Below are 20,115 nucleotides of genomic sequence, written 5' to 3' on the forward strand. Positions count from 1 at the left end.
CTAGTTGAGGAATAATAAATCCTCCTGTCCTTATGGCATCCCAGCACTTAGAGCTCTGGGCCACTGCATGGAATAGTTTATTTAGTACTAGTTTCCTATGGTTTCTCTAACCTGGATGTACTCCAGTGGGAATATTTGCAGGGTAATGGCAACATGGAAGTTTGCATTTGGTACAGTAGCAGTACAGTAACATTCAATTGTAGTTTGACAATGAAGGCTGTATTACTTATAATGGATTTATGTTGAAATACCATTTAATTCTGCTGTCTCTGTGTTCTCTCTGTTCTTTGTTGTGCAGAAGGAATCATTAGCATTGTAACTTCTGCTTGTTAACAGCTCAAGATTTTGAGATTAGACATTTTATTTTACCTTGTTGATGGTCTCTTATCAGTAGAGATATTTTTGTTAATCATGATCTGTTTTTGAAAGAAGTTACTGGCCTTTGCTGAATTGCTCAAATTGAGACCTGATGCTAAGTAAGATGAAGAATTGCTTTTCTTGTTTTCTGCTGAGTCCCATTTCTTATCTACCCTGCCATTTGTACCTTACTTGTTGATATGATTATGCAAATGGAGCATCTAAATCAGCAATGTTTAAGTGCAGCCCAAAAGTCTATTGGGTCACAGGTGAGCTGAGGAGATGATCTTCTTAGCAGGAAGTGTTAATTGGTGGGGGAGGGCTGAAGATGTATTTTTAACTACATTGTCTCAATCTGTCTTCCAGGTCGTAGGAAGTTCACTACTTTTTGTACATGATGGCAGTGGGAATGCCAATGTGTGGCTGATCGATTTTGGAAAGACCACTCTTCTTCCTGATGGGCAGACACTGGATCACAGGATCCCCTGGCAAGAAGGCAACAGGGAGGATGGGTACTTGTTGGGATTGGACAATTTGATTGGCATCTTGGAAAGCATCACTGAAAGATGAATTGAGAAAGGCACAAAACTTGCAGGGCTTCTCTGTAACTTTCTGCTTTACTGAAGTAGAAGGAGACTCAGAAGGAAACTTAACTCCAAACTCTTGAGGTCATCAGTGCAGAGGGAGCTGCATCCAGAACCCAGCAGTCAGTGATCAAAGTTACTTTGCATCAGCCCTCTATGAACCTAAATGAGTCACTCCAAATTGGTGTGTATTGCACCAGATGAACTTGAGACTGGTCCTCAGAGAATGAAGATCTCCATAGTCGGGAATCACACCAGCATGAGTCAAGAGGTCTGTGTGGTAAACCAGAATGATTATAATTTCTGGCAAAATGGGACTCCAAATTGCTTCTTAGAGACCAGGGCAAATGCTTGGGACCTCAGGGCAGGAAAAACGATTTTTCAGGGAACTGCATAGTTTTGAAACCGGATTGTTGTTTTTTTTCCTCTCTGATTCCAAGTCCTCTTGCTCCTGTGTACACTATAGGTTGGACCAACAACTTCTGTTGCATTATATTACAGTGTGAGCAAGGTGCAGATGGGTGATAATCACGAGAAACTGGGAGCAAAGAGACACAGCAGTCTGTAATGGCTTGATGTGGCTAACTGCTGTTGACCATTTCTCCCCTTCCCTACCCTAGCCTTGCTTCTATCCAAGAACAGCCTTGGCTTTTTCTGTAGCCGCTCAGGAGATTACAAATACTCTAGGGAGAGAATAGCAGCCTATTGTCTCCAAAAACATTTGACTTTCCAACTGGGTGGGCTGTTGGGTATATTACTAAGTTGGAGAGTTAAGCCTCTTGCAGCTGAACTGCAGCTCTGAAAATCACTAATGATCTTTCACAAACTGGTCAGGGAACTAAGTTTTTTTCCAAGGCTTATTTATTTTTGAAGATAAAACCCCTATACACAGGCATACACTAGTAGTCAGCAACCAGTGTGATCTCTTAAGATCATGGTTTGACTGTCTCCTAATGCATGTGACTTCTTGGCCGTGTTCCTGTTCTCAGATATGATGCTGTCACACATATAAAGTGGCACAGCAATCAGGGAGGTCATGCTTCTGCATTCACAGCATTACACAATGATAATTCCCAGGCATCCTTCCTCCAAGGTATCAGCTGTTAACAGGCAGTTTGGGTGAAGGAATGTCCATATATTATATCTTATAGTCCCCATCTAGAATCATGGTATGATCTGTGCTTCATTCATTCTCAGGCACAGCCACAGCAAATTTGGTTTCTAGGTTAAAATCAAGAACGATTGAATTTTTTTCTTGCAGTAGCTTCGCATACCTTCTCCATTGGTTTCCTCTGGTCACTGGAACAGTCTTCTACATACTGGCAGTATAAATACTATCATTAGTCACATGTTGACTCACATTCCAGGTTTTAGCATCAATAACGTGGTGATGATGTTCTCACAATGCAGGTAAGAATTACATTACCAGTTGAGGTTAAAGCCCTTTCAACATCGAGAGGTGTAGTAATGCACATTGATCAGAAATTCCAGTCTTTTGCTGGTGTCCTGTGCTCAGGAAAGAGTCTGAGAACTTAGGATATATGAAGGTGACTCCACTTCTGGGAAACTACTGTTTCTATTAGTTGATGTCATAAGCAAAAAAACTATATAGTTTCCAGATCTGGAATTAAATCTGTAATATTTGTAATTAGAGTTGGACAGCCTAAAATAATATCTATAAGGAGTTACTTTGGGTAACACACTATGGTACTAAAAGATCAGTCAGATTTAATTACTTTTTCATCAACTCTAAGCAAAATAGGAGTATTGAAAATTGAAGTTCAGTTGTGATGGAAAGGTTAGATGACATAGAGTAGGTATTCTGTAGCAAGTAATGACATGTGGAAATATTTCATCTTAAACCAGAAGTTGTCTGAAACTGGTAATTATTTTTGCAGTTCATTGCAAATTCAGACTACTTCTACGGCCTCCCAGAGTTTCTCTGTTTTATATTTATGGTAATATATTAATGAATTTTTTACTTACAAGTTTCAGAGTGTTTACATTAGGTTTTTTTTAAGTGACAGTGAGCGCAGATTATATAATTCCAGTTGCCTCCTAACTTTGGAACTGCTGTGAGATGACAAATGAATCTGTAGTGAATTCCATACCATTAAAAAAAAAGTATTTCTCCTTTTCTGCAGCCAACACGTAAGCCACTGGATAGTAGTGCCTAAGGAGAATAGCAATGCTTAAGGACAGTAGCAAGTAAAAAGGTCTCAAATGTCTTCTAAAAATGTCTTCAATGACATTGCCTTTTTTATGAGACTGCAATTTCAGCTGTCCTACCATAGTTAAAAAGAATTATAAAAGTTAGAAATAAAATTAAGATAGAATTCAATTAGTGGTTTGCCTAATTAACCTTCAGAGTTAAATTTCTTTCTTTTCTTACCATGTATGTGTATCTTTTGCACTGATATAACCTATTTTCTGGAGGAGTGGAGATCTAAACAGGAGAGGTTGGTGCTCAAATGTCAGCTGAGCGTTTAAGACAAACTTTTAGAATGACTGTCCAGGAGAACTGGAACAATGTGGTATCAGTAGCTTCAAAGAAAACAACCCCTGGTAGCACCTGGCTGGTTTTGCAGTACATGGTCCTGGGAGAAAACATGGAGAAGGTTTGTTCCACTGCAGTAACTGTAAAGGTCAGGGAAAAAAGGAAAATCTCTGCTGTAGCAGACACTGATCTGGAAACTCTTTCTATATGATGCATAGTTGTAGGAAGATAGTTTTAAAATGGCTCTTTGTCTTGCTAGGGGATTAGAAAGAAAGAAATCACAGTCATCTGTTGCTGTTATGGGAAAGGAGAGAAGGAGGCAGATTTTCATTGCAAACTGCAAGTGTAGGACTTCAGCTGAGCCCTGGAGCTCTAAGGAGCTGAGGCTGTGAGCTCAGGAGCAAACTGCCCCAGGGTAAATTTTAGATTACTTGTTTCATATCAGGTGGCCCAGAGCACCTGTCTACGGACACCCACTTGCTAGTGTGAGGAAGCAGCATGGCCTTTTTCCCCATGGGGTAAGTTGTGTTGAATAAGTTTACATTTACCACAGGGTCAACATGGTGCATGTGCACTGGCATGTAACACAGTGGGAGCTGATGCATAGTAAGCAAGGACTTTGTTCACGTGAAGATCCAGAATTTAATTCATTAGTGGATCCGCTGTATCCTCACTCTGGAGACACTGGGCACATGTGATTCCACAGCAGGGTCAGAGATGCTGGCCTAGAGGCACTTTGATGCTGAACAGATGACCTCTGACTTAGGTCCTGAGGTCTTTAAACTCACTAGTTTAGTGCTGTAGCTGCTGCATTCCTGTGAGAAACAACAAAGGAGGACTAGGACTTCTCTCCCTCAGCTTCATCATTGACTTGGTGTTTTTTGCCTTGGACAACTCTCCTAGGCATTGTTTTGTTCCAATTTACAGATGGGAATAGACCTGCTTACCTCGTGGGAATGGTGTGAGGCTGCCCTTCATTAGTGCCTGCAAGCAGCTGTGAGGTTCTGTGGAGGAAGGTGCAATGTAGAAAGAAGTGTGCAGAAGTAGATTGGATAAATTTAAAAATTATGGGTGTTGAGGCCCCACAGAGATGCAAATTTGGCTGAAATTTAACCATAGTGGTAAAACTTAAATCTCTCTAAATTTTGTACAGTGAGGTATTCGCTTAATGTCTGATCCAGTTCCCAGTTAAAAGGAAAGATTTCAGTGGGAGTTGGACCAAACCCTTAAGTATCTCAGAGGGCTTTTGCTAATTTTTTTTATTGCTGTTGTTATTATTTGTTATTCTTAAGGTACTGAGATCAAATGGCCTGTATCATCCACATGCATCCGTTCTGAACACTACAATGCAATGCTGACATTGACTGTATTGGATGAGTGTTTGTTACTCTGAAGTGTGTATGCTACTAAATAAATGAGACTGAAGGAAAAAAAGACATCTGCTGTGATTTGGTCATGTGAGAATAATACCTTTTCTTCAAGAATTTCCTTAGGGAAGTGAAAAAAACTATTTCAGTGTTTCTTTTGCTTTTAGTCTTTAGCATCTGGTACTTCATAAAGCAAAACCAGTTCTAAGACATCTAGAAACCAAATGGTGGAGCTTAGTTCCAAAACCTATTGTATACGTTACCTTTAGAACCTGATTCACACAAAGCTTGTCAGCTTCCTTCAAGGTAAACTCTGTCTCAGAAATCTTAGTGGCTAGCCTACAGCACATAAAAAAAAATGAGCATCAAGAGGCACTTGTCAGACTCAGAGCACTTAACTGTTCCCCTGGGCAGTTTTGTGTGGACATGGGGAAGAAGCACTCAGCACTCTAGGACTGGCAGCACTTCTCAGCAAGAGAGAGAGAGAGTGTATTCTTACCACAGAGACTGTGCAAAAAGTACTTATAAGAGAGGGAAACAAATAACCACCATTAGGGTCTCTTTATTTTGTGTTGCAAATATAGAAGTATACACTTGTCTAGCTTTAAATTGCATAGGAGCAGGCGTGTCATCTACTTACATACTGTAGTCACCCAGAAAGGTGAGTTGGCAGAAGTGCTGCCGTGGTCAGAGGTAATGACAAATCAAAACTTATTCACATGACTTTTCCATTTGTGTGGTGTGACGGGAAGATTTTAGGCATGGTATCACTAAGGTCTCTGCATGGGATTGAGAAGAGTGGACAGCCAGGAGAGAGCACAGCCAGAGAGCTACAGGTGAAACTCTCACACAGCTCAAGGGTCTAAGGAAGTGTGGTCCCTTTCTGACACAGCTGTGGAGATGTAAATACAGTGGGGGAAAAGTATTCCCAGCAGCATTTTCTTCTCTTTCAGGAAAGTAGGGAGAGTGTTTTGAAGGTGAAGTTACACTTGCAAAAGCCCACACCTACTTTATCAGCCTTGTAAAGCTTTCTTAGTGCACACCAGCAAATTAACTGAGAACTACTTAGCTCAGAAAAAGGGTTGATATGAGGGAGGGCACCTTAAATCTGTGAAATTAAAAATTCTGTTTGTTCAAAGGAAAATATGAAGATGCAGAGCATTTATATTGAGGAGAGCAAGGATTACAAAGAAATGAGAAGGAGGAATATCAACAAATGTGAAGAAGCAGAGAAAGACAAATTAAAATTTCCATTATTGTTTCGTCTTTTGTTAATCAATCCCTTCTTTAAAATGTAAGTATGAGTTTATATGAAGCAACATAAAGTATTAGTGCTAAATAGTCAAAAAACAACTATATACATACAATTACAAAACCAATTTGGCCATGTTAAAAGACAGACACCTATCAGGAAGAGCAATTTACAGCAACCCTATAAATGGCTGATTCTGTAATAGGGAAGTGGTGGAAGATTTTTCACGTGGATTATAGGACCAAATTAATCCCAGATCTCCAGCTCTTGTCATTCCTCTAGGAAACAAAATTGGGTTTTGGCTTCCAGTTGCCAAAGTAATCTAATTTTGACGCTATGAATTTAACTCATTCGTGATGCACTAAAAATGTCTCCTTAAAAAGCAATTTCACGCAAGTTATATTTTGCAATGCGAGCAGTTGAGCACTATGAAATTTGATTGTACAAACAATAAGTTTCAGCCTCAGAACTGAAGGACTAAAGATTGTAGTGTGTATCACTGCAATTGTTATTTTTTCTTTTGAGATAAAATGGTTTGTACAGCATGTAGCATTCAACATCACAATAGGAGCAATATTATTTTCTCCAGGATATTAATTAAAAATTCATTATCTGTGAAGTTTTTAAATAGCATCTAAAAAAAGATTGTTACAGGTCAAAGATTCATGGCGATACACTGGCAGAAGATCATTCCAGTTGAGAGTTAAGAGCCTGTACAAAATCTAGGTTGCTACTACAGATTCTTTTAAAATTCTCAGCTTTCTTTTAATGCCCATTTGGTACCTGCATCTCCATGTCTTGTCTTATTAGAAGAGACTGCATCTGGCTCAGTACAGCCCTGAGCTAAATGCTGTTGTAAACCATCAGAGTCTGTTAGAAATAAATAATCAGTATATGCTTACACTTGCTCTTCGACACCCCACTCTTGATCACTCCTAGGGATAAGATCCTGGTCAGGATAGAATTCTGTTCAGTCTCGGTGCAGCTTTGTCTGTGTGCTTCCTGTAAATGAGTACCTTGATGCAGCTATTGAGTAAAAGCAGGTATTTGTCCAATGTGCAGGACTTGCACTTTGTTTATAAAGTGAAGGCATAGCTGCAGCCAAGACTGCCCGTGGCGCTGGTAACAGATCTGTGCTTTCCTCCCACTTTATTTTTAGTTGCTTTCCTGGTGTTACCACTACTGGCCTTTCTAAATTTGTGAATTTTGTTAAGGCAAATGCTACACAGGGGGAAACCAAGTCACAACTGCTGGAAAGTTTGATAGGTCACCTCTGGGGGAGAAAAAGCTACTAATGCATGAACCATAAAAGTAATACAATCTGAAAGCTAAGGACAAACTGATGAAAATCCAGTTGTGGAGTAAATGCATTTATTTTTGACCAGCATGGTCCAGAGGTGGTCAGTCTGAAATATGACCAAAAATATCAGCCTTTGCAAGAGAAAAGAATGAGAAAGTTTCCTGCTAAATGGGCTTTTCTGCTCATCTAACTGGGCTGTAGGAACTCCTGAATGTAAGACGGGACAGGCAATGAACTAAAGTGAGAGAAGCTAGAGAGCAAAGTAAAGGTGAAATGGGAAGAAGGGCATGAGGCAAGGTCATCCATCTCCCTTGGTCACTAAACCCATCAGTCTCCACACTTCTACTGAAATCTGTCCCACATAAAGGGACCCCTCTCTTCTGACCATCTGCCATTTTACGACAAGATGGATTTGGAATTATTTCCACACCACATGGGTCTTTGCTGAAAGGTGTCCATCATCACCCTTTGTGTCTGGATGTCATAGAAGGATTGGTGTGAGAAGGGACCTCCAAAGATCATCTAGTCCAACCTCCCTGCTCAAGTGAGTTGACCTACAGCAGGTTGCACAGGATCATGTATAGGTTGATTTTGAGTGTCTCTGGAGCAGGAGACTACACAGTCACTCTGGGCTACCTGTTTCAGTGCTCTGTCATCCTCAAAGTAAACAAGTTTTTTTTTCTCATACTCAGGTGAAATGTCCTTTGTTTCAGTTTGTGCCTGTTGCTGGTTACCACTGAAATGAGTCTGCTCCCATCCTCTTGACACCTGCTCTTAAGACATTGCTCTGAAATGACATTATATAAAACTGTCCATTCTAAAGTCAAAGACCTTAAACTATACAAAGCATGGAACAGATATAAAGTCAGACCAATAAAGCATAAACCTGTGCTGAAGATGCCTTTCTCTGAGGATGGATTCAGACTCTTCACTGTGCTTTTCTTTACCACAGCTCAATAGTGTCCACTCTGACTGCTGTAAAGGACAGGAAATCTGTGTGGTCAAAGCAAACCCTTGCCTGCTAGCCCACACCTTCAGACTGTACATGCAGCTGATCACTAAGCATAAAGCATATACCAGAGAACCTCTTGCCTCAGAAAGGAACCAGAGAAGTCTGCAACTGGCATTTTGCCTCTCAACTTGATTACATGTAATTTGACACAGTAGGTTGGCAGTGTGACATTCAGGAGTGATACAATGGCAGAATGCTTCCAAGACTGTTCAGACTTAATCCAAATTATTTGCCTTTTCAGTCTCCTTATTTTACAGCTTTAATCCATAAACATCCATTTAGATCCTAAACAACTGAAGAAAGCCTTAGAAATGAGCTGTCTTGGAAACAAATGACTACCTTTATCAGCAAGTCTGCACTTGCAAAGGAAGGAACAATTACTACCTGCTCAGCTGTGTGAAGCCAAGTCATGATTTTAGCTTTCTCAAATGGTTGAGCTATTCTACTTTCCTGTAAAAAGAACACGCTAAGTGGGGTTTGCATTAGATTTCCCGTCACTATTCCTCTCGTTTGCATTACTTTCTACCTCAGAGTATTAAAACCAAGAGCTCCAGCATACCAAATGCTAGATAGTTACCCAAGAACCTCAGCTAAGTGCTTACCAACACAGCACAGGGAATTAATGCTGAATATCAAAGTACTTACAAAAATGAACTTAATTTTAAGTAAAGTCCATTAAAATATAAAGATAGTCCATTTCTCATCATGCCATGCCGCTCACCCTTCCTTGAAATACCTTGAAATACCACCTTCGATGCCAGGAGCTGTGAGGAAAGCAACACCATGAGGCAAGCAGCACATTTGCTTCACTACTCAAAGGAATACTATCAGCTCCACCAACTTCTGCTTTTTAGTGGTAAATGTTTTCCTCTTCATTGCTTGTTTACAAAGCACATTCTCAGAGGAGCCTGATTTTTTTTCATTTTTCCTACTGCTTCCAATTTGAGTAATAGCTTCCACAAGGTCTACTAATAAAACAGATGCAAATGGCTGCTATTTTTTTTTTACTTCCCTTATAATGCATAAGCATTAGTAATTCACCAGGACTGTAAAAAGCTCTCAGGAATGTAGAAGCCTTTGCAAGTTGGTTGCTGCTGGCACAGCACATATCTTTGGATTCTTGGTTCAGAAAGAAGCACAACCTGTGTTTGTCATTGTTTCCATCCAAATACTGCAGCTGGATGGTAGGTCCATTTCTTTTCACCTGAGCAGACTGAAAAGTTCTTTCCTTAGGAGCTGTATTCTGAATCAGACAAACAGTGCCATTGTTCTCCACTTCTAAGCTGGTTCAGTGGAACACATTTGAAGGACAGAGACAAAAATGCAAGAGTCTTTAATAATCTGGGATCCAGCAAGTAGGCAGAGGAAGCAGAACATTGCTGATGTTGAAACTTCACCCTTCTGATGGAGCTGAAGTGGAGGAAGTAAATGAAATAGGAAGCAGTCCTTCCAGACACACACATTCCCTGATCTTTGGAAGAACCGTTTCTACTATACAGGAGTAACACTCAGGTCATCTGACAAAGACAGACCAGAGTCTCTCTCTCTTGATGTTTTCTCTGTTTTACAAAAAGGCTTTTCATCTCTGTGCAGACTGGAGCTCCTTAGCACAGCTGCTCTGACCTCTGCCAAGGCTGATGGCTGGTGCTCAGCACTATAGCACAGGTCATCATAAGCATAATTTACATTGCCACAGGGGAAAGTCTGGAGTTTCACCAGTTCAATCCCACTGATATCCAGGTGAGGGCAGTTACTTCGACTTGGAGATGCTGGAGATGCCCGAGAGCTTGGAGAACTGCAATTCCCATCAAAGCCTGAATCTTCCCGCTCTGGATTTGCTTTGAACTTGGAGCTGGGGCTGAAGTGACAGATATTCTCTAGCACCCATGATCCATAGGTTGGGTTCCAAAGATTTTTTGTTTTGTTTTTAAGTCTGTGGGCTGATGGGTTACTGAGCTCCAGCTTCTGGTTTGAGGTCTGCTGGAACCATGACCCACTGTTGAAATCACTGAGGCATGGCAGGCTAGGCCCTCGGGCAGTCCGGTTGCTCAGGTTCTCCACCAGTAGTTCTTGTGGACATTGTACAAGTTTGTGCCCAGCATGGTGGGATTCCAGTGTCTTAGGTGTTGTCTGAGGTGTAAGAGAAGGGCTTACCAGCAGTGGCACTATCCCACTGGAAATGTTTGGGCGCATGACCGTACTCCCTTCATCCTCCGGTGCGGGGCTACACTCCATGGGCAGCTCCGTGTTGATCACATCAGGGTCCTGAGAAAGAGAGACAAGAGTCTGTTGCACCTTCAGGGTGACTGTCACAGGTTTGGGCAATACTCCTGCACATCACACAAGGTGCTATGTTCCATCTAGATACCAAATGCTACTGAGACTTACATGTCTCAGTCCTTTGAGAAGAGACTATGCTTCATTGAAATCAGTAACTAAGCTGGGGGTCTGTAGTACAAAATTTATCTTTTGACAGGTTGGATCCAGACCTCTAGCTGTTAAATGCCACTGGATGGTGAACTCAACTGTGCCATTTCATTCTGCCTCTCCACCCCATAACTATTCAGCTGTGGCTTTTGAGCAGCATTAGGCAAGGTCAGAATATGGGCCTTGAGAGAGATCTAAGTACTTTTCCATCACAAAATGAAGGACACTTTGCAATTGAGCAAGCTGAGAGCTAAAAGCATCCATTTGCACAGGAACAGTGTATGCTCATTGTGGCTGGGAAGAATATAGGAGAGTGAGGATGGACACTGGAAAAGAACCAACAGCACCACCACACTAGTAAATATCAGTCTGTCTCTTGCTTTAGGGACTAAAGCTAATGTCTTTGGATAGCTGGCATTCAAAGGATTATCATCCACCTGGATACCAAAGTACCTGTGTGCAATACTTGATCCTTTCCAGGATAGTAGAGAAGTTTGGCCGATACTCTGGACTGTGCTGCCAGCATTGTGTCATGATCCGGTACCTTAAAGTTAAAAAAAAATTCATCAAGATTATTTTGCAAAAAGTGTTTCAGTATGAAGTGATCAGAGGTCCAAGGGACCATACCTGGTACATGGCTCAAAGGAGGAGTGCAAAAGTGGATATATCATTTCTATATCCCTGGATCCTGTCTGATTGAGGAGCCACAATGTAAAGCAAATTCTGTAGTGCTCTAAGCTACAAGAAGCAGTAGCTGAAGAGACATTTAGCAATACCTACCTAACACAGAGGGCAATCACCATTCCCTGAGTAGAGGTGTCTTTGTCCACATTTTTGACACCTACTATACCTTGGCTTGTGAGAGTAAGGAGATACTTACACTGGCCCCGGGCAGTTTTTTGGTGGATCCATTCTTCCTCCACAGGTGACAAATTCCAGCACTTCCTGATTGGTTTTGCAAGGGTAGGGCATGTAGCCTAGAGAGAAAATCTCCCAAAGCAGCACTCCAAAGGACCTGTAACAGAAACCAGCCAACAATACCAATCAGGTTTCATTTGTGCCCCAAACCTAGCTTGTAGCTGTGTAGGCAACACCACAGCAATGACCTTTCAAAGCTGCAGTCTAAAGACAGTAATGTGCAATTAGTGTGATTATGAATCAATGTTTACAGAAAAAGACACCCCAATCAATCAAAACCTCTGCTCAAGCTCCAAAACAAGTTTTGCAGAGGTTTCAAAATATTTAATAACTCTGGAGGTGCTCTTTCTGTTGCATTCATTATTAGTAGAGCAGGAATTTCCAGAGTGCTCTTGGCTGTGTATGGTCTAACTAAAAAGAACTGTTAGATCTGGCATGGACATTTCTGGCCTTACTTAGGAAAACTCGAGATGTTTGTATTGAGGAATACATTTGGTGCTGGTAACTTGGCTGCAGGTTGAGCTCTGGGTGGTAGAAGCCCAAGGCAAGAGTCTGTGACCTGGCTCAGACCCTCTGCAAAACAAGGGATGAGCACCTGTGGTGCTGCCAGGTGACCGGACTCTCAGAGACACAGCAGGAGCCAATGACTCCAGACTTTGGCAGGCTCAGACTGTGAGTGTATAAAAGCCCAGGGCTTCCTTTGTTTGGGGTCCTCCTCAGAGGAAGGAGCTCAAGTTATTTTGTTGTTGCATCTTGATTAAATTATTTTAGGGATCCTGACATCTGACAATCTGCTATAGGGAACCTGGGGCCAAGCTGTTAAGGAAACCTGGTCTGACTGTGAGTGTGGGGGTTGTAGCTGTGGAGGGGCCTCTACCCACCTCAGGTAGTGTGTGACTTCTGAAGTGGCTCTTGGATGGTCAGACAGGGGCCTTCAAATGTTTCCTTATTTGAATCACTGTTCAAATGCTCAAGTGTCAATCAGACGCTCAAGCATAAAATCAAGGAAGAGACAGACAGTGAAACTGAAAGGCAGCAGCCTTTCTCATATTGAATGTTGTACTTTTTTACATCCACAGGTCAGATAGTGCCACTAGAAATTATGTATGGCTTAGGCACAGGGAAGACAACAGAGTTCTGCCAGGACATCAGCAGGGTCAGAATTTTCAGAGTCACTTTTTGCTACAAAGGTCAAAGTAGTTTCCAGTATATGCATGTTACTTATAATAGCCTATTACAGGAACTGTAGCACTTTCCTTCAAAATATTTAGTGCTGGCTGCTCACAGTTAGGCGCTGATAAGCAATCCCTTGTCTTCCGGCATCGCTAACAACTTCAGGAAACTGGGTCAGTGTGGCATTTGAGGGAATGCCTCAGTACAGCATATTGAAGGATCCACTGTTCAGAGAAAGAACTGTTCTTAAGCAACTGGAAAGCTTCCATTCCCCAGCACCTGTGCATGAATGTGCTACTGTTGAGGGGGTGCTTATTTTAAAGGAAGCTCAAGTTGCATGAGAAATCAATATATAAATATTGTTTCCTCAGCAACCAGCAAGGACTTCTGATTAAATCTGCTGTCATTCTATACACAGCAAGAAAAGATATACAAAAGAGTAATCCTGAGCAGTACAGAGTGAGTAATTTACGAGGTTTATAAGCAGACCCTGCCACTGGAAGAAACTGGAAGATTCTGAAGGCTGAGGGAAGTATTTGATGATATTTACCTGGATTTTTAACAGAGACTTCCTGACTGAGAATATAATCTGCTTTTGCTTTTTATTTCTTGATTGGCTTTGTGAGATACTCTACATCTATGAATAGCAAATATTTATTGCCTCTATTTGCATTTGATTTTTAAATTCTTATTCTGGATTATTTAGCCATACTTTTACTGAATACAATAGAAAGACTTCTCATGTTTTTCTGGGAAATTCTGACCTTTTTTAAGGTTCTTGCTGAGCACACTTTTTTTTTTTTTTGAGCAGTGCATTTCTTGATGCTTTTCAGTGAGTAGCAGCAGTGATTAAAAGACATTTATTACCAGGTATCAGTCTTGGAGGTGAAAATTCCCTCTAGAAAAGCTTCTGGTGGCATCCACTTGACAGGAAGCATGGCTCTTCCTCCCTTTCGGTAGTAACTTGCTCTGGGAGAGATAAAATGCATAAACAACGTCACACAGCCTGAAAGGGCTTTGATACAGAAAAGATCTTATCACCACAGTAACAGCAGCTGGGGATTGCATGTAACAGTGGGGGCCAAGTGAGAAAAAGGAAAAGTCATCAACACAAATAGTGCTTTGGAGTAGGATTTTATATTCTCTTTGCAACTGAGATGGAAACGGTTCTTGTGCACAGCTAAAGACATCAGTCTTGCCAATGCTTTGCACAGGATGTTGATGCACTAAGTCTTCTTGACATCATGAAGTGACAATTATGGTTGCTAGGGGTTTTTAATTTTAATTTCAATTTAAGATTATTTATGATCTTTAAGATTATTTATGATCAAGTAGCTAATAAATTTGCCTATGCTTGGTTTAGTGTCTGCAAGTGTTTGTAGTTTCCTGGGACCACAGTTGAAGTGGATTGGTTCATAAGCCTAGATGTGTTAATTTACAGTCTCTTAACACAAGTTAGTTAACTGTTCATTAAATTCAGACACCTAATGGATGGTTCCACTGCTTCACATACCATGAAACAGTTCAAATCTGTCAAAATGATACAGATTTCCGGGTTACTCACAGAACTGAAATTGCCCTTCACTTACCTGTAAATATCCCTGGCCATTCCAAAGTCACCAATTTTGGCTATTCGTCCTGCTCCAGTACAGGTCAAAAGACAATTCCTTGCAGCTATATCTCTTAAAAAAAAAACTAAAAATTAATTCTTATTCTAAACTCTTAAGTAGTTAAATGAGTAAAGAAAAATATTAGACCCAGTCCTGCAAGTCTTGAGTAATCTTTACATAAATGAAAAAAGCCCTGTTAATATAAGAAAGAATTCCAGTGACATTATTATTTTTGTTAACCACAATTCCTAAACTGAATTTGAATTATATCTTCTACCCAGCACTTGCCAAACTTTCGCCATTCACACCATCTCTCACTAAGGCAGAAAACAGCATCAGTATCAGAAGAGGAGCAGACCCAACCTTTTTTGCTTCACCCACATTATGACAGATTTCTTTCTTGCTCTATTTTTTTAAAGAGGGACATCTCAGCGGTGTCCCCATCAGTTACAGATGTGATGCTGTTGGACAGCCTTAGTAAGCTGCTTGAAAAGTTATGTGGAACCAGATTTGGTAATCTGTTGCTTTGTTACTTCTGGATATCTCCCATGGAATCAATCAAAGCTCCATATGGAAGCAGCTGTTAGCTGGGTGCCAGTTTAGCTTGTGAGAAATGGAAGTGATGCCTTTGTGGCCAAGGCTAAAATATTTCTGTTCATTTTAAATATGCATTCTGAAAAGAAACTCATTAAAATCTTAGCACTGTGGGGGTCTTGTTGACTGCCAAGAAAAATAAGCTCCTTGAGCAACTCATATGTTTCTTCCCATTGCCAACCTTGAAAAGATCTCTGAGAATTTGGAAGTCAGGTTCAACTTTCTCTTCTGTTATCAGCTGTGACTCCTAGATGACAATTCCTGCCCTGTAGAGGCCTCTCTACAACCCCACTACACTACCTTTTACCCCTAGAATTCCTGATATCTGTAATGAAGGCCTTTTTCATTTCCCAACCCACCCTAAGTAATGCTGATATCACTAACAAATACTCTAATACAAAACCTGAGGGAAATTCCTAGTGCTCAGATTTATTATACTGTTGGCTAAGACAAAATGAATCCAGTCACAGGTTGCTTATATTAGAGATCCAGCAGTGCAAAGACTGACCCAGAGATTTTTTATTTAAAGTCATATGCTGCTGTTACTAGTACAGTAAGGATTCTAAAAGATAATGCTGTAGTGATTAACTCCAAAGTTTCCAATTAGAATACTGATCCTTTCATGTAGTTATTAAGAGATCCAAGAGCCAAAACTTGCTGCACCTTCTGACTGCTCATTTTAATGACAGATACCTCTAACCCTTTTCCACTGGAACTTTGTTATTGTTGCAATATGAAGGAGTCTGAAAACTGTTCCAGATGTTCTAATCACAAAGGCATATAAAATATTCCCATATCTCAGCCTCCTGGCTTTTTGCCATTGTTTCCCTGGATTTCTCCAGCCCCTGCCCGCTGTTTCCCATCTCTGCTGTGCAGCCCCACACGTAGGTACCCGTGTAGTTGATTGCCTGCCTGCTCATCTCCAGGCTGCACCTTGGTTTGTTTAAAGCCTGTGTGACCCTCTGGTGTGCAAGGGCTCTCCTCTCCTTCACACACAAGTGCATGCACTTCACAGTGAGGAATCCAGCTGCCCACTAGGAACATTATGAGCTGCAACAATTCTTAATCAAAAACAAAGATTTCAATACCCAACCAGGAGTTTTTAAAGGCTAACTACAACCTTTATCCTTTCTATAATATTTTGCTCTTACTTGAAGCATTCTAGATCAACATTTTTTTGCTCAACAAATGAGTGAAAAGGAATTTGAAGAGACAAATCCCAAGAGCATGCAAGCAGGTCAGCCACTGAGTTGGGAAGGAAGCCTGAGGAGTGCTTTTATCTCCTGTAATCTTTGCTCTACCCTTCTCTGGTCTTTGGCTCAAATATTATGGACTGTCTTGTGCTGGTGGGGTAGGTCAAGATAGAAAGATGTGAAAGGAAATAAATACCTTAGTGTCTCATCAGCCAACAAAGAGAGTGACACTACCATCTAGTGGACTACAGGGCTAATCTCAACTGTCTACATCGCAGGCACCCAAGAATTAGTACTTAAACCCTCTCACTTGGAACAAAACATTACTCTCCCTCCAGGGCTGCAAAGAACAACGTGGAGCCTAACTCCTGAAAAACCCCAGGGAGATCCACCTGGTCATCTGAGCACAAGTCTGTATTGGTACAGGAAATAATCTGTCTCTTGTATGGAGATTAGTTCTGTCTAATCCACTGCAAATAGAGAGCATATGAGCCTCATGCACCTTGAGACACATCAGAAGACACTGTTTCTCCTCACCTGTGGATGAAATGATTCTCTTCCAGATATTTACAGCCGCAGGCAATATCCCTAGCTATATTCAGCAGGTCCTGCATTGTTAGTGTGGATGGTTGATTCTGGAAAAGGACATTGAATGGTAAGAGAAGGATAGTGCAGTAGAAGAATATAATTCAGGCAGAGGATAATCAGAGAAGGACAGAAGAAGGATAAGGGAGAGACATACATACAAGGATGGAGGAATGGTTAAATGAGTCAGGAGTAAAGAGGAACATAAAGCAGATCAAAGCAAAGTGTTAGAAAATGAGTAAACTCTTATTTAATCCCAAAAACTTTCAGGAGATTTCACCTCTCTTGAGCACCATACATGAGTGCAAGCTGGCAAGAGATTTATGGCCTGGTGTGAATAGCCTGTTAAAGGGGGTGGGAAAGAATTATTCCCTACTGTGTTGTGTGAAATCAAAAGACAAGCAGATTTAAGAGGTGAGATAGAAGAGGAAAAAAAAAGCACCCACTTTTAAAGAGTGAGTCAATAAATTACCAACAGGAATTAATGCAAGAATGAGAGAGAGAGAGAGAGAGAGAGAGAGAGAGAGAAAAGATGTACAAGTGCACATCTTTACACCAACATCAGCACTCATCAGCTTATCTGTCCTGGTAGGAGAACAGTGATTACTCTCAGGACCATAAGAACAATAAAGAAGACTTCTTCCAGGACCCCTGCTTATTTTCACTCTCTTTACATAGTCCTCCATAGATAAATTTTTGACAGTTTTTCCTCTAGGAACTTCTTTATTGCTCGCAGGAAGGGTGAGGAGAAATCACTATACTGCTAATCAAAGCCTGAGATATATCAAATAAATTAGGCTCAGTATAAATTTGTGCCTCTCCATGTGGTGCCAATGCACACCTGCTGAGGACTTTGTGCTATGAATCCCAATTATAACTTCAGTGCTATGAATTCTGATTATAACTTTAGCTCCTCACGTGCCATCACGGTACACTGAAAACAAAGCATTTAAAGGTATTTAAACAAAGGCAAATTTAAACCATTTAAACAAAGGTATTTAAAAGATTCAATGCCTAAAAATTCTAATTGACAGAGAAGTCTAGAATGGCAGGACAGGATTTTACCCTCTCAGTTACTAATAGACTGGCATTTTTGGCCCTGCTTTGATTTTGTCTCACTGACACCTGCTTGCATCCTGCAAACAGCCACAGGTATCTCCAAGTCTGTGGGAGCTGAGACACACACACAGCCTAGCTTGGCTTCAGTGCCTTTATCCAGCTGATAAAAACATAAAAGCAGTCATACTAAAATCAATGACAATCCTCTCAGAGAAGTTCTCTCACCATCCTGGGTCGGTTCTGCCGGAGAAAGCTCTTCATGTCTCCTCCAGCCATGAGCTCCAGCAGAATGAAGCGAGGCAGCGTCTGCAGGCTGACACCGATGCACTGCACGATATTTTGGTGATTGAACTTACTGAAAGCCAAGGTCACAGCACATGGAAGAGAAACACAGCATTAGTACCTGGCCAACATCCATCCATTCTCATTGTGCCTTGAGATTTGACAATCTGGACTGAAGCAAACCCTGATTACCAAAAAATTGGTAACCACAAGTGGTTACCAAAAAATCTTCAACCATATCAAAATGCCTCTCTGCTTATGACAGCCCCAAGAACAGGGTTATGCCTGGCTTTCCCCATGAAAAGCCTTCAACAGAAGGTATGAAAAGCTAAAAGCAAGGCAGAGCCCTCTGTCTGTGAAGACAGAATTTAATGGACACACTGACTGAACGATGAGTGTGATATGAGAGGGATAAGAAGTTTAAGCATGCAAATTTCACTGGCATTTGTGATACGAAGTCCTGGCTGGTTGGGATTTTAATTCAGCACTGGTTATTTTAGACATAGTGTTGTCTAGTTTGGGGACTCAGTTCAGTGTTTAGTCTGCCAGAGCGACTCAGCTAATACCTAGTGCAGCAGCTGCTTCTGTGATTCTGCTTTTAACAAAAGGAAGCTGAGGTTGTCACGAAGCACAGTGAGACTCAGTCATTAGACAGCAGCGTCTTCCCTTAGATAATGATTACCTGGATAATAAAGGAACTAAAAATAGAAAGGAAGTTGGGGAAGAGAAAGAGTCGTGCTACTAAGTGAATCAAGGCACTCCTTAATGGATTAAAATTGCTCTTTAAAGAAAATACATCAGTATTACCTCCTGTTCAGCTACCAAAGTTCTTGCAGACTGTAGGGAGCGGCACTATGTCATGAGATTCATGCTTTAATAGCAGAAAACCAGCCTCTAAGTAAGAGCTGGGCCAGACAATGAGAAGAAAAACTTCACATTGCACAAATTCAAAATTTATAAATTCCAAATTACGACCAACCTCCACTATGCCACTATTTGAAAGTTACCCTTGATCCTACTATTGTCTTAAGATTATGGATTTTGTTAATGAAGTAAATTCTAAGGCTGGAATACCTCAAGTACAGGTGGTAATAGGAGTGTCTGTCTCTTATCTCTCCCAAGAAGGTTTTATAGATGTTATAATTCACTGCCAGAGGGTCATGGACATAAGACCTTATAAAGGTTCTGCCAAGCTTGCAAAGACATCAAATCAAATGCAGAACATGTTTGTACAAAAATGTTGTACCTTCTTACTCCTTTGAACAGGACCAGCAGAACCAAACAATAGAAGTTTTTGTTAAATTATAATGATTTTTGGGTGGGATAGAGTTAATTTTCCTCACAGTAGCTCATATGGTGCTATATTTTGTATTTGTGATCCAAACAGTGTTGACAACACGTTGATATTTTAGCTACTGCTGAGCAGTGCTTACACAGCATTAAGGTTTTCACACACACACCTCCCCCGCAGTGAGAAGGCTGCGAGGACAAGAGGTTGTGAGGGGACATAGCCAGGACAGCTGGCTCCAAATGACCAAAAGGACATCCCATACTGTATGGTGTCATGCTCAGCTTTAAAAGCTGGGGAAAGAAGAAGGAGAAGGGGAAAGAGTCAATCAGAGTCTTCCCAAGTAGCTGCTGTGCATGACGGAGTCCTGCTTTCCAGGGATGGCTGAACACATGCCTGCTCATCGGAAGTAGGGAATTAATCCTTCAGCGCTGCTTGCTTTGCTCACACAGATTTTGCTTTACCTATTAAACTGTTTTTATCTTAACCATGAACCTTCTTGTCCTTCTTATTCTCTTCTCCATCCCTCTGCTGTGTGCAGCCAAGTTGCCTACTGGCATTAAATCACCAGAGACAGGCAACAAAAGAACCTCTGTTTTCTTGTTCGAGATAAACAA

General features: G+C 41.0%; 2 protein-coding genes across 6 annotated transcripts in view; one reads left to right on the forward strand and one right to left on the reverse strand.

The window, feature by feature from the left end:
• Nucleotides 1-19,992, forward strand: part of ITPKA (inositol-trisphosphate 3-kinase A) — a 54,814-nt gene extending 34,822 nt beyond the window's left edge. For 3 of the 5 annotated variants that reach the window (XM_019006999.2, XM_015630704.3, XM_015630705.3), the window contains one exon: nt 724-4,876. In XM_019006999.2, the coding sequence (XP_018862544.1) occupies nt 724-927 (204 nt within the window). In that variant the 3' untranslated portion in view covers nt 928-4,876. Of the gene's footprint in view, nt 1-723; nt 4,877-5,944; nt 8,252-13,258 lie in introns of those variants that run through there. The other 2 variants (XR_004498023.1, XR_004498022.1) reach the window with 2 other exon arrangements.
• LTK (leukocyte receptor tyrosine kinase) overlaps nt 8,404-20,115 on the reverse strand; it is a 51,290-nt gene continuing 39,578 nt past the window's right edge. Inside the window, exons 23-29 of the mRNA XM_033515222.1 lie at nt 18,154-18,283; nt 16,822-16,919; nt 14,477-14,569; nt 13,755-13,856; nt 11,677-11,811; nt 11,250-11,340; nt 8,404-10,634 (exon numbers count right to left, since the gene is read on the reverse strand). Of these exons, the coding sequence (XP_033371113.1) occupies nt 9,861-10,634; nt 11,250-11,340; nt 11,677-11,811; nt 13,755-13,856; nt 14,477-14,569; nt 16,822-16,919; nt 18,154-18,283 (1,423 nt within the window). The 3' untranslated portion in view covers nt 8,404-9,860. The remainder of the gene's footprint in view (nt 10,635-11,249; nt 11,341-11,676; nt 11,812-13,754; nt 13,857-14,476; nt 14,570-16,821; nt 16,920-18,153; nt 18,284-20,115) is intronic.

This window comes from Parus major, chromosome 5 (genome assembly GCF_001522545.3).
Source record: "Parus major isolate Abel chromosome 5, Parus_major1.1, whole genome shotgun sequence".
NCBI classification, from domain to species: Eukaryota; Metazoa; Chordata; class Aves; order Passeriformes; family Paridae; genus Parus; species Parus major.